Below are 14608 nucleotides of genomic sequence, written 5' to 3' on the forward strand. Positions count from 1 at the left end.
TACAAGATTCTATACATTTTTTGAAATAAAAATTCAACACCCAAGGCAGAAAAAAATTTACTAAAACTCAAGACTTTACAGTTACAGTGACAAGAACAAATTTATAGACCCACCATTTAAATTTTACTGCAACATTTTCAAGGAAAAAAGAAAAGTTTTTTTTTTTCTTTCTGGTTTTGTAAAATGCCCAGGCATTCTCCATTATTACAAATACTGGTCCACTTTTACAGTAATCAAGAAATTTTAATATATATAATATATACTAAAACCCCGTCACCAAAAGAAAACAATATACACATGGCCATTATGGCATTTTTTTTAATAACCTATTAAGCAAACTTTGAAAAAAAAAAGATTGCTCAAACACACATACACACAATTTCTTTTTTACCCTTGTATGTATTCAATACTGTAAACGTATTTTAAGACAGAGTGCACTAAATTTAACTTTTAAAAAAAATTAGCCGTTGTTCCTGAATTGTTTTTTCTCATTCAATGATAACAACTTGTAATTTGTGTCATTTGAGTTTTAATTCAGCAGTAAATCATTTCCATTCCATTTCCTAAGCAGCGTTGTCCTGAAAAAAAAAAAAGGCTGAGAATAATTCAGCTAATGGATGTCCGAAGTTGTGCTGGGTATACATCTTCATTTGATTGGGTCTTATGGCATTTTCATGTCCACTATCTTCAACCAGTAATTTTTTTTTTAAGTAAATGTGGCTCTTTTTTTCTAAAGAATGTACTTTTCTTGTTTTACTTTTTTTTTTTAAAAGTCTTTTCATTTCACAAAAACGTTTTGCATTTGTCTCAAGAGACTCAAATAGGAAGATCAGTTTTCAAGGCACTCACGTCAAATTGAATGGCAGTAGAAAAACTGTCCAATAAATTATTTTTATTTATTTTTCTTTATAGTGCCAGTATTGTGAATGCCATGCTTAGCAACACTGACACTTAATCTCAGCTGTTCCCTTACAGTTTAACCCACCTTTGGGCCAAATAGAAGAGTATGATGTAATTTCTTGTTGAGAAGCCATTTTTCTCTTAACCACAAACAAAAGCTTTAAAGTGCGGGTCAACATAATTAAAGTATCTAACCATAATTGTCCACTGTTTGCTAATATTAGTCATAAAAAGCTTTAAAAAATTTTGAATTTGAAAGTAGAGCAGGTGCATTTTTCTTTTCTTTTTTCTGTCGTAATGCTTTTATCTGAATACAATTCCATTCTGTTCCTAATTAAGTCAAGGAGAAAACTCTTACCAACTTCAATAGGAACAGAATCTTGCCAAGACTGGTAAATCAGCTAGAATTTATTTTTCCCTTCCTTATAATAACATCATTGTACATCATATAAGATAGTTCTAATATTTCTATTTATAAACCAAGTGCCTATGAACTGAGGCTTTTCATTGAGAAATTCACACTTTCCCATCCTCTAGTAATAGCTATTTTAACTACAGTAAGTCTGGACTAAAGTAGATGTCCTGAACTCAAATTTATGATTTTGCCGTTTAAAAGAGAAAAGATGGCAAGGTTTGAAAAGAATATTACAATGCTCAAGATGTACTTTTCCTGTCTCTGGGCAGAGTGGTGGGAGGGGAAGAGGAAGGGAAAGACACCCCAAAAAGTGACAAAATGGCACCATTATGTTGCCATACCTTTTAACAACAAGAAGAAACTATCCGGTAGTAATGCACAATTAAGAATGTTTCTGGGTTTTGTATGTAGCTGCCTTCTGCACCTATGTCTTTTTTCTTGCCATAACATTAGTGATGAAATCCATCTAGAAAAGGCCTCTATCATCAGCGACATTGTCAGTGCTACATATTCGATCCAATTCCAAAAGAAAGTGCTAATTTTAAAGATTGTTATCCGCCGTACAATTTTGTTTTCCCTAATCTTCAAGGTTATTTAAGAAGAGGAAAGGAAAAAAAAAGAAAGAAAAAAAAGAAGGAAGTATTTCTGTTCAAATGCTGGCTTCTTCACAAGAAATTACACATGCTTAGCTTAAATTTCAACAAAGCAGCGGCCCAAAATTATAATTTTAAAAGATATGTTTCTCTCCTACAATGCAAGTAATCTCAGGCTACGACTGGGTAAAATTAAAAAGGGATACCCAACAAAATTTTAAAAGAAATTTAAACAGAAAGAATAAAAAAAAGTACCTGCACATGCCAAAAAATTACAAAAACCCAATAAATACAGAAATTATTGCACAGTTAAAAGGCTCCACAATTTTTACTGCCTTAATCAACCCTCGGGTTTAATAGAACTTTGTAGACACAGGTTATATTTAAGTGCCAAAGTCTGGCACCTACCATAGTTATGCTAAGTTATGTTTACGGAGGCAAGTTAGGTCATCTTTTCTCAGTTGGCAATAGTTAAACTGTACAAATAAAATGTTACCTAGACCCCTGAAATTTAACCTAGCTGGCGGGGGGAGGCTGGGGCGGGGGGGGAGGGGGGGGGGGGGGCGGGGGGGGGGCCTTAGCTTCTTTCTGCCTGCTCAATTTTGACGTCATTTGTCAGCAAATGTTCTCCATGCCACTTTTTCATGTGTTTCTCCAGGGTGCTGTAAACACTGAAGGGCATCTGGCAAATGTCGCAGCGGTAGACCTCCTTCCCTATCTGGCCATGCGTTTTCATATGGCGCGTCAGCTTACTGCTCTGGGCACATGCATAGTTGCAGAGCTCGCATTTGTAAGGCCGCTCTCCAGTGTGGCTCCGACGGTGCACCGTCAAATTGCTGCAGTTCTTAAAGACCTTGCCACAGTACTCACATGTATCGCTCCTGCGCCCTTCCTTCGAACTGGGTCGCCCGGGGCCAGGACCGCTGATGTGGGGGGTGCTGCCTCCACTTGCCGTGCCGCTGCGCCCTGAGAGCCCCCCATCCAGCATGTCCCCTGGCGGGGTGGAGAAACGCAGGCTCCCGTTCTCCGACGAGTGCTCGGAAGAGGTCGCAAAGGGGGATTGTCGGGAGTCTGTGAATCCGAGGAACGGATCCTTCATGAAGTGCCGCGATGCTGCATACCCTACCAGCCACTGGGAGTAAACGTTTTCGGAAGGTATTATCGTTGCTGGTGGCAAGTCCAAATCTTTCTCTACCTTTATTCTTTTAGAGGAATTGTTTAAACTGGGGCTCGTGATAGGCGTCGGCTTGCGGGGGAACAAGTTTGGGAAGGGTTCACCCGGTCCAAAGTTTCTTCCATTGACCGTCCCTTCCTCAGTGCGATCCAGCTCTCCTACCACAGAGTCTTCGTCACCTGGATCTCTCTGACAAAGGTCTCGAGGACACAAGTCTCGTTGGTCAGAAGACCTTTTCATGAAGCTACTCCTCTTTTGTTTTTCCGCTAGCATGTCGTTATATTGCTGGATGGCACCTAGACTTACATTCTCGATAACTTTTCCCAGGACGAGGGATTTCTCATCCGGCAGTGACTTGGAGCCGTTTTCTCGGTTACGACTCAGCTCCGAGTCCATACTGAAGCTCGACTCTGGCCGGCTCTCATTTTCGAGCTCCTCTTCCTCCTCCTCCTCCTCTTCCTCTTCTTCATTGTCATGGCCCAGGGAAGGATCACTCTCGTTCCTGAAATCTGCCTCACTGGATTTCAGTCCCTCTCCAGTGAGCTCGCTTGTGCCCGGCTCAGGGGAACTAGTAGTGGACAGTCCATCGTCTGACCTGCCTGTCATGGAGCCAGCTTTATGCATATGCGTTTTCATGTGACGTTTTAGCTTGCTGGCCTGGGAGCAAGCGTGGTCACAGAGCTGACACTTGTAGGGCTTTTCTCCTGTATGACTGCGCCGGTGCACAATAAGGTTACTCTGAAACTTGAATGTTTTCCCACAAAATTCACAGGACTTGCTCTTGGCCTGAGGCTGGGGAGGCGTAGTGCTGCTGGGGGGCATGGGGGGCAGTGGTGGGGTGCTCAAAAAAGGTGATTTAGGACTCGGCTGGAAAGGATTCAACAGGCGATGCATAGGGTTGGTGCGACTGGGTGAGACTGGCGGAGGGGTGGAACTGTTTCCTGCCAGCTCTCGAAGCCTTCTGGAGAAATCCATCGCTGGGGACTCAATTGCCATGGGGTTTAAACGCATAACTCTGTCAAAGGCACTGGGATGCTGGGCAACTAACCCCATTTCTTCGGCACTAAGGCGATGTGGATCCAGATGATGACGAGGCGGTGGGCTGAACAGCGGGGGCGTGTTTGGGAGCCGACCCTCACCAAAGCCAGGGTGTTCACGCAAGATGGGTCCTGTCATCCGCAAAAGATTGAAAGGGTTGTTGTCTCCAAGGAAATTCATCAGTGGGGACTGTGCAACAGTCTCCGGTCCCAGAGGAGGAGGGATGGTGATGCGTGGAGTAAGGGAACTGTTTGAAGGGCTTGTTTCCAGGTAGATGCGGAATCCATGTGTGTTCTGGGCATGCTGAAGCAAGAACCAAGCGCTATTAAAAGGCTGCTTGCATGTTGTGCAAATATAGCTTGAAGGCTCATCTTTACCTATAAAAGAAAAACAGAAAGAACACTCAAAAAATAATACAGCAGAGAACATTTAAATACAGTTGGCATGTGCTTTATTTTGCTAACACACTTCCTCCTTGGCATTTCTGAAAGAAGGACTTAATTGCAATGTATTGACTGATATAAATTGTTGAACAGCACATTTACTCACCACACTTATTCACTTAACATGTATGACAAATATCACACATACGCATTCGTGCTATATACATCTATATCCTCTAACTTGCAAATAAAACTTTCCTTTATGACGCATAAAGATCCAAATCCTTTCACGTGTTTATTCCACAAAAAGGAATTTGTTTCAAGGGATTTATGACTACAGACAAAAAACAAGGAAAATGCAGTGTGGTAGGTTTTACAAGGCACCTGCAAGGAGCTTCAGTGTCATTTTCACTCTTTCATTTTATATTTGTATATACTTCATGGAGCAGTCCCCTGACATCTTGCTGAATTTAATTTATACATGCTTCAGACATGCCAGCACTTCCATTTTTAAAATACTATGTAGGTATTTAGCTGCACAAGTCCTATTCAAGTCAACAGGAACTTGGAAAACGTACCCTTGCATAAACCACTTCTGACATTCTTTTTGCCAAAACACCAAGAAGCCACTCAAATGAAACATCCGGTAATCAAAGCCGACAGCACAGTTGCAATTAACAGTAACAAATGTCGGGCCGTGCTTGAACTGGGTCCCAAGAATTTCTGAGCCTGAGCCTGCCCTCCAATGCAGAAACGCTCACCAGAGCCAAAAACATTGTTCTGTTTGCCTTTCTAGCCTCTTTGAACGACTGCATAAAGGTGGAAAGCATTCCTTTAACCTTGATTCAGCTTTACATAAAGGACAGGTGTGGACAAGTCTGCACTACAGTCATAATTTTGCTAGCTAGAAAATTCCAGTCCTGGGCACAATATAAACTATGTGCTGTCTTCAAAAAGCACTCCCCCTCCTCTTTTTTTTAATGCCTCTGCAAGACTCTGATAAATTCATAAATATGTGTCAGCTTGAAAATCATGATCCAGGATTTGTTTTGTTGTTGCTTTTTTTAAATGAGGGGGAGGTTTCCTGAAAAAACAACTACCCATTTTGGAAAACCTAAAATTAATTTCTTGCTAGTTTGTTTGTTTATGAAAGCACATATTTTGGCTAGCAATTGCCCCACTGCACCTAAAGGCACTAAACTTCCTGAAAGTTCAAAGCCTGAACCAAGCTTCCTGCCTGACCCGTATCTGCATAAGACCTGAATGAAGCCCGATCCCAGCCCCTCCACAAGACCTCAGATCCAAAGCTGAACGACATAACCCCTTTCTAGATCGGGAGACTGCAGTTCACAAAAGTCTGTTGCTTGAGCTTGAAAATGAAAGAGTTTATAAGGTGAACAGAACCATATTATCGAAACTACCTTTGTAAAGAGGAATGACTCATAGCAGTCAAAAAAAAAAAAAAAAAAAAGAAAAACATTAAACTCAGGCACACCAGGCAAAGCAGGATTGCTGCTGACTGAATTCCCCTCTTCTGGCTGTTGCTGGAACGGCTGCTGCTAACAAAACCTACAAAACCTTAGACAAGGAGGCTAGAAGATTATCTGCCTACCTATCAACCTGTCAGTCTACCTAATCTTATCACCCAATGAACATCCATAAAAGCGTAAAGGAAAAAGCATCTATTAGATTGAGACTTATTTACAAAGGTAGGTGATAAATGTGGTGCAGCTCCTCACGTTCCTATTGATTTAGTAGGGCTATTGCTGTGGATAGCAGCTTCAGACCCCGATTTCGGAGAAGCTGGCTCTTCACAGATGAGAAAAAATGTACACAACACGTCGGGTGTTTCTGCCTGGCTGACACGGCCCCGCTGCCCCAGCACTGCACGCTGCATCGTAGAGGACAGACCCAGTTGCTTTGATTAATCTCTAACAACTGCTGTGAGAAAAAACTCAAGTTTGGGAACTGTAGTCAGCTTGGAAAAAGTGCCCGTAACTGCTATTGACATTAATGAAAGCCACATACAAACATGGAAAGGAACTGATACATTATCCCTTAAAAATCTACTCAGCACTGAGGCAGTTAGGGAGTTTTATGTCAGCTCTGTAGCCAAAGAAACAGTAAATGCTCCCATTATTACTTCAAATATTTAAATTTCTGTTTCTTACAGAAATATGATGAAAATGTCTAGACCTTTAACTTTTCTTGCACAGCAACATGTGTAGTATAAAAAGTGACAGAAATCACTGAAGCAGACTAAAGTATATAACATACTCTGTCAAACGCTTTTTTTAACAATATGTTTTACCTCAGCTCACCCTAGAATAGATTTTAATAAAGCCCCTTCTGAAGTGTGATCTAATAGCAAATGAAGTGCAGCATCTTACAAGGTCATATATCTTCAAATTAAAGAGTGCTCTGCACCCTTCACCTTCATTTTATCCACTCTAATTAATCGATTTATTACCCACAGCTGTTCGATTCTTTCATTTTTAAAGTCACAGCGTGCATTCTTTTTTGTTGTGGGGTTTTTTTTCTTTAAAAAATAAAGTGTGTGAGTGTGTGTGTCTGCATGTATTCTCCTTGCTTAGCTCAAGGGCTGACAGGAGGAAGAAAGCAGCTGTGTATTAGACGACAACGAAGACAGCAACACATTTACTTCAGCAAGGCACATACATAAGGAGAAAAATTCCTGAGCAGGCTGAGGATCAAGGCCAATCTAAAACTGAAATGGCTGATTAAAAAAATTACCCTCAAAATGGCAGCTGGCTGGATGCTTGCTACTACATGTTATATGGAACTGAGATGTTTTGTTTTATTTTGTTCTCCAAAACTTCACCTCCATGAAATTCAAGTGAGGAAAGTAAATCCCCCTCCTTTTTAGTTTTTGTTCAAACAGGGCAAATTAGTGCTATTAGTGATCTAAGATTTACAAGCTAGCAGTCATAAAACAGTCTCCTCTTCCTTTTTGCTTTGTTTTGCTTTTATGCTCCTTAAGACTCCTCTCTTCAGTAGACCCCAACACAATGGCAAAATTGACTGCAGGCTACCTGGCTACCAATCTCTGACTGCCTCATCAGTGTTTGTGTGTGCATGCCTGTGTATATATATATTTTAACTTTCACAACCCTCAAAGACTCTCCCCAGACTCCCCGTTTAAAAAAAAAAAAAAAAAAAAAAAAAATGTTCATTTCCATGTTATCACTTCATGGTTATCTTGCCTAGAAGTTGCCCTGAGCAGTGTAGATCTTCACTTTTAAGAACAGAACAATGTCAAAAAGTCTTTGAAGATCCACTCCGAACATTTTTATATTCAAAAACTTGCTAAATATTTTAAACATGCCCTGAAACAGCCACATATTGCTCAAGAATGATCCTTATATTTAATAATGCAGTGCACCTACACTATAAAACTCTTTGTTATAAGGCTACTTTTGATATATGGCTATCTTAATCCCTTGCCACCTGCACTGAAGTCTGTCTAAATACCCACTTTATGACAACTACCTATATAGGCTTTGCCATATGCAGTCTTTATCACTTTAGCATGTGCTTGACTTTGAGCATATGAGTAATCAACATCAGTGAAACTTAAGCATAGGCTGAAGTGCCCTGTTGGATAGTGATGAAATTATTCTTGTGCTTAGAGTTAAGCACAAGCCAAGACTTCATTAATACTGTTCAATGAATTACACATGGATTCAACCCTACAGTCCGCAACTAGGCATGATTTTGGGGGCTGATGACTCAAGTAAAATTTTTTTATCTTTACATTAGTTGGTAGATATGGTGTATGTACTGAGTTGAGACATGCAGGCCACAAGCCCTGAGCAGTCAATAGTAGCTTCAAGGTTGCACTAAAGCCACTGAGTTCAGACATGAGACAGGTTTGTAAGGCTGGATCCTACTGAGACACAGATGTATAGGTTCAGAAATACTGATTTGAAGGCTAGGAAGGACCATGAAATTAAAGAATAAGAGGACTGGGACAAAACTTAAGGGTTGCCCTTGCCCAGTTCCTGACCCAAGGGATGTCCCTATCTATGCATCTGTAGATATCTATGGCAGATGCTCCATTATCCCACTTCAAAGGCTACCCAGATGGAGAGTCTACAACCTTCCCAAAGTCTGCCTCATTCCTTCTCTCCTTTACCATCATGTAGGTTCCCCAAATGCCTAATCTAAATCTTTCTTCCTGCAATTTAAGATCATAATATTTTGTCCTACCTACATGTACATGAAAAACATAGGAAACAATTTAGTCTGCACCTCACATACAGATATCATCCACCCCAATGATTTGCAGTTGAACCACTTCATGTCTTTTAGCACCCCCTTCTCCCAACTTGATTTGGAAATGCCAAGTAAGAGAGCTATGTATTGGAGTAGTCTGTGGCAATGGTCGACTATCTTCAGTATTAAAAAATCTGTGTTCTTTCCAATTCAAATTGCTGAGTTCAACTGCCAACCATTAGATCTCATTATGTTTTTATCTGGTAGATTAAAAATCTCTCTAGTATCTTCTCCCTAAGCAGGTAATTATAAACTATGAACTTACTGAATGCTCTTGCCTTTCCTGCATATTATGACAAAAGATGGTCTTTTCCAGAAATATTAAAATGTGTTTCCTCCATTACTGCATGACAGATTATGTTCCGTTCAAAATGTCAAAGCAATAATGAGCTTTCTTCTCTTGCATCAACAGCACAAAACAAAGCTAAATTCAGATCCTGCCTCCCAAATTCTGCCCTTACAGGGGATAGTGAGAAAAGACAAGTCAGTTTGCCCAGCCCAGAAAAAGAGTAGCCTGGGTCTGTGGACATTCATCCCATTGCAGCAGGCAGCCTGAATCCCCCGATTTATCTGTCCTCTGCAGTCTGATTTGTATCATTTTGTGATACACAGATCTTCCTTGCCCATTTGGTACATGACTTTCTATATACCCTGAATGCTGAGTGCCTTTACCCTGGAGATAAATTTCCCTCAAAATATCCTCAGTTATTCTGGATACCATCAAACAATAATCAGTGTGAGATAAGAACTGTTGAGAATTCACTATTTTCTGCTGGGCTACAGTGACATCCAGTGCCTTACAAATCCTCCCCTCAGCATGCCTGAATAATTTCATTAGCTGTAACAGAGAACAAACTCTCCTCTTTTTAATCACCCACCCATAACCCCTGCCAGGACTGCGGTGAGGACCTGTAGTCAGGTCCACATAACCACTGCCATTCTTTACCTCTAGCAACACATTCCAGATAATGTTTCTGGTTCCCTTTACAAAGTTACAACAGCAGCAATAAAAAAGTTAAGGAATTTTAATGCTGCTTTACTGCACCTTTAGAAGTTCAGGAAAAGTAGAAACTTGCAAGCTTTAAAGAAAGGACACCTTTTATTGTAGAACTCAGGAACAGACATGTATCAGGTTCCTACAATCTTTCCACCAATGTTACTCTCTTCTCCACCACTCAATTTTTAATGAGCATTTAAATAATTACTCCTTGTTATTATGATGGTTACTCTAATAATACCAATAAAGGTAGCGTGGATGCCCCATAAAAAACACACCTTTAATTGAATTATTATTAAATTAAAATGCCATAATTGAGAACACTAGTTTAACAAGTCTCCTTGTAAGACCAGCTGACATTAAAGAGCATTAAATACTGGAAAGATTTAGTGTTTCATAGTGAAGAAAATATATGGTTATACATGGTTTGACAGGTCACCTAGACAAGGGTCAAATACTTTCCAGGTGTCTGCAGTATGGATCTGCAGTGTGAACTATATTGGTTCATACCTGATGCTTGACTGGGTATGCAAAAATATTTCTCATATAGGTACTTCTCCTGAAGAGGTTTTATAAGTTAGCAAGAACATTTGCTTACATATGTTTATGATTGAATAAACATATGCTGAACACACCCAGTATCAAGAGTTTTACCCCCCATGCACTCCCTGGGGTGTTTGGAAGTGCTGCTACCACCATCTCAGAGACACTGACAGTCCCAATAAAAAAGACAGAAGTGTGAACTAGGGTCCAAGCCTGGGTGAGGATCACCACTGCCGGTCCGATGCCAGTCACTAGTTTTAACCATTAAATGCAAAAGAACCATTTCTCTTTAAATCTCCCTTCATATTAATTTTGTTTTGATGGCAACATGAGCTGAAGATGTAAAACAAGCGCAACGCCTCTATCCATTCCTACACTGCCTTGACTAAAGAAAGGGCTCAGGAGAGTCTTGAAGCATATCCTACTGAAGGTGATGGGGACTATCACCAACAAATCATAAAATAAGCATCAACTGGCAACTAAAGTTGGTGTTTTATGATTTAGCAAGATGCCTGCAGTCTCACAACCTAAGCACCTCCAGTTCTCCACTCAGATAAACAGCCACTCTCTCTTATAAAGCTCAGCCGACCTGAAGTGCATCTCAGTTAAGAGGAGATGAAGGTTTAGGTGCAAGAGCCCAAGCATGAGGGACCACAGAGCCTGTCATCATCTGGAAATGGGGAATCTCAGGATGAGGTCGGTGAAAGGAAAGAACGGGGAAACAAAAATGAAATGTTTTTAAGAGGTGGATGGAAAAATAAGGGTGTCTGAAGAAAGGAAGAGAAGTAACCGAGAAGTGTCACTTCTCAGTAACAGGACCCTGTTTCCTCCCATACTAGGCCCTGTTCTCTTTTTCTGCCTTGCTTCTTGAATAGCCTATCTCCTCCAGTGCCATCTTCAAACAGAAGAAAAATCACGACTTCATGCAATATTCCTCTCCCACACACTGCCTGCGTGTTTTACAGCTTTCCTCATCCTGTTTCTACCTTGACTAGTGAGACTGCAAGTTCTCTACAGAGATTATGCAAGAAGCTTTATGCCAAGAGAACCTACAAACCCCACAAGACCCTCTCGTTCTCAGCACTGATTTTAATTAGGGATGCGAATATTCTCGAGAGCATTTTCTACCTGTTGAAAAAGATCTACAATAGCACTGGTTGACACCAATATTAAAATATATTAATATTACACTACTATTAATAATGTACTATTAATTCTTTCTATGCTAAAGCCAACTGCCAAACTCTGTCTTTGGTGGATTAAATGCTGTCCCACTTTTGGAAGCCTATTTTATTTTCCCAAGCCATTTGTGCTTTTCAGCAGTGTTCCTTTTCTATTAGGCAGGATTGCACATTGTCTGTTTATCATTCTTGTAGTAACAAATATCTTTTTTGTCAAATGAACTCATATTTTATCATGAGTGGAAAACCAGATTAATTACCAGTCACATATTTGAGAAGTCAGACTGTCATGCTGTTTGTCTACAGCCAATCCTTTCGTAATTCCAAGAACAAAGAACATGAATCCTTGAAAGACTTAGAGATATCAACCTGATACCTTAAAATCATACTCTTAGCCAAACTCTGATCTGAACTACCCTGCTGTGAATTCAAAGTAGCATTGATGACCACCATTACAGACTTTGAATTTTTCCAGATAAGCTATACCAGGTTATCACAAACAAGGATCTAACTAGGCTTACATGAATATACCAAGTTGTGAATTTTCTTTTCATTAAACTCTCCCCAGAAGCATTTTATATGTCCTCTCTGGCATTTATACTTATAAAAAAGGAGACTGCAGGCAGACTACAGCCATGCATAACACAAACAGATGCTTCCTGCTTCTTAATGGACACAGGCGACCTTTGGCTGAAGATGCAGCTTGTGTTCAATAGTCCCATTTTCTGTGAGACTTAATCATACCTCAGATCTGTACTGCCAGATTCACATAAATGAGCCAAATGCACAGCTCTGTTTAATTTCTAGTGCATTACAAAATGGCAATATTACATTTTTAGGTATAAAATGTCAATAGTCATTTTGGGTAACTTCCTTCTGGATGTCCAATTTCTCATTCCTTAAAAGAGATTGTGGCGTACTGGAAGTTAATGTTCAGCCTACAGAAGTATAAGAAATGCTTCTACTTAGGGCAGAAAAAGAAAGAAAAATGCATAGCAAAAATTGGAACTCACGACACAGGGACTTTGACCCAGAAGCGCTATTAAAATGGGAGATAAAAAACATGTTTGTCATCTCTGAACACCTTCTTCTAATTGGTGCTAAATTCTAAAATACAAAGGCAATTTATAAAGCAGAGAAAGGGAGAAGTGTGAAAAGTAAGGAGCAAACAGGAAAATCAATTTTAAAAGATCAATAATGAATGAGTTAACTTTTAAATTAGCCCTTTGTTATACAACAGTTTCAATTGACTCCACCTTTAGCATCTAAACAGCTTTGTGTCTTTTAGTTAGTTTCTCTGGACCTAAGACATCAGCTAACAGACTGAAAAGATGCTGTACAAACCTGCAATATAAAATAGTGAAAATGGGGAATGTAATGGGGGGGGGGGGGGGGGAAATGAACCCACTCATGAGATGAAAAGACCATAGGACTACCCATGGCTGGTGGTTTAATATATAGGATCCCATTTACAGCATTCATGAAAAACCCTTGTACTGCTCAAGGACACTTTTAGGCCTTTTCTTTGCATAAGGTATTCAAATGCATTTGAAATAATGTCAGTCTTTTCTACAACATATGAAATATGCCAGCAGCTTCCCTTTAAATCAGTTTCCTGTAAGTAGTTTTGTTTGAAAACTGGCAAGTGCTGGGATTTTTTTTTTCCCACAGACTTTTCTAAGGTGCCATTTTCTCATCTTACAAGCAAGAATTCTCAGTAATCTGAATAGGAACTCAAAGGAGGATACATAAAGGAAATTGTCCATGTCATATAATGGAAAAATAAAGAGTAAATTAGGAAACAATAAAAAAAGCCAAAGGGTGGAAACAAATTTTCCTGGTTTTTTCCCCAGGAGTACTTCAGTCTGTTTTACTACAACTGTTTCTTAAGGGTATTAGGTGCCTATTCATAGTTAGTAAATGAAATAGCATTTCTGTTTTAATTCATTGCTTCTTTAACAAATGCTAACTCCCATCTCTGCTTCTTTAAATCCACAAAATCTCCACATTCAATCCTAAGAAGTATTAGAAAGGCTGTAAATCTTGTTTTAATGGAATGTACATTTAGCTATGAGGAGATAATTGACGTTATGGAGGGCCTAGATGCTGAATTATATAGGTTATCTAATACAAAGGGGACTCATTACCGAAGCACTACAAACAAGTAGTAATATATGTATATTGTTCTGAGTGGCGTTATAGCAAAAGTGTTCGGGTCTGCAGGGATTTATAAAACACAAGAAAACAGCAGACATGCACTTGTAAATTTGTCTCATTTGTCTCTGAAGTTAAAGGTTATTCCCTTGATCTGAATTTGTAATAAAAACATGCTAGACTAAGGTTTGTAGAGAATGTTTGAATATGTAAATTGTGTATAATGATAGGCAATTATAGGGTAAAAACTGGACCTTATGAATGTTACAGAATTGCATGGAGCATCAAAGTATTTTCCTTCAGATGAAATATTTATCTTTTATGCATGTTATAAGCACTTTTTCAAAGGTATTCAGCAACCTATTTGAGTGGAGAGTTGACAAAAATCAAACCATTACAACCGACTAAGACTGTGGGCTTATGCACAGGAGAAGCCACAGCTTTTTACAGAATATACATAATAAATCTCTTGAACTAATGGTTCCGGAGATGGATCCTCAAGGACAAGTTCCACTGATTTTCACTCCCTTAGATGAAAGCTGGTTTCTGGATTTTTTTTAAGAAGATGTGGGAGTGGAAGTGTGGGGAGGGAGACTAGGGAGAGTAACTAGGTAAGAATGTGAATTTTCTTGGACTGATTCAGTGAAGCCCCATTTCCCCTTCAGTTCGTTGGCTGCTGTTTTCAGGGAATAATACCAAAAAAAAAAAAAAAAAAAAAAAAAAAAAAAAAAGAAGAAAGGATGCTGCATCGAAATAGAAAGGAGTAAAGCTGGGAGATGATACTGTAGTTTATGCTACCGAAGATAAGGTTTTCTCCTTCTCTGAGCACGACAGTCTGTTCAGGTTAACCAACTGCAGTGTTAGAATAACTCCAGCCGACTTGTCACAGAGTACAAAAGTCATCAGCAACTGAATGTTCTTTTCTGCACCGCAA

At 39.6% G+C, this 14608-nt stretch overlaps 1 protein-coding gene across 4 annotated transcripts in view; it reads right to left on the minus strand.

Annotated features, from left to right (window-relative positions):
* Positions 1-2485: 2485 nt before the first annotated feature.
* The window catches only part of BCL11B (BCL11 transcription factor B), a 92699-nt gene continuing 80576 nt past the window's right edge, over positions 2486-14608 (minus strand). For all 4 annotated transcript variants that reach the window (XM_074868753.1, XM_074868751.1, XM_074868752.1 and 1 more), the window contains one exon: positions 2486-4497. In XM_074868753.1, coding sequence (XP_074724854.1) covers positions 2486-4497 — 2012 coding nt within the window. The remainder of the gene's footprint in view (positions 4498-14608) is intronic.

Source organism: Strix uralensis, chromosome 4, assembly GCF_047716275.1.
Source record: "Strix uralensis isolate ZFMK-TIS-50842 chromosome 4, bStrUra1, whole genome shotgun sequence".
NCBI classification, from domain to species: Eukaryota; Metazoa; Chordata; class Aves; order Strigiformes; family Strigidae; genus Strix; species Strix uralensis.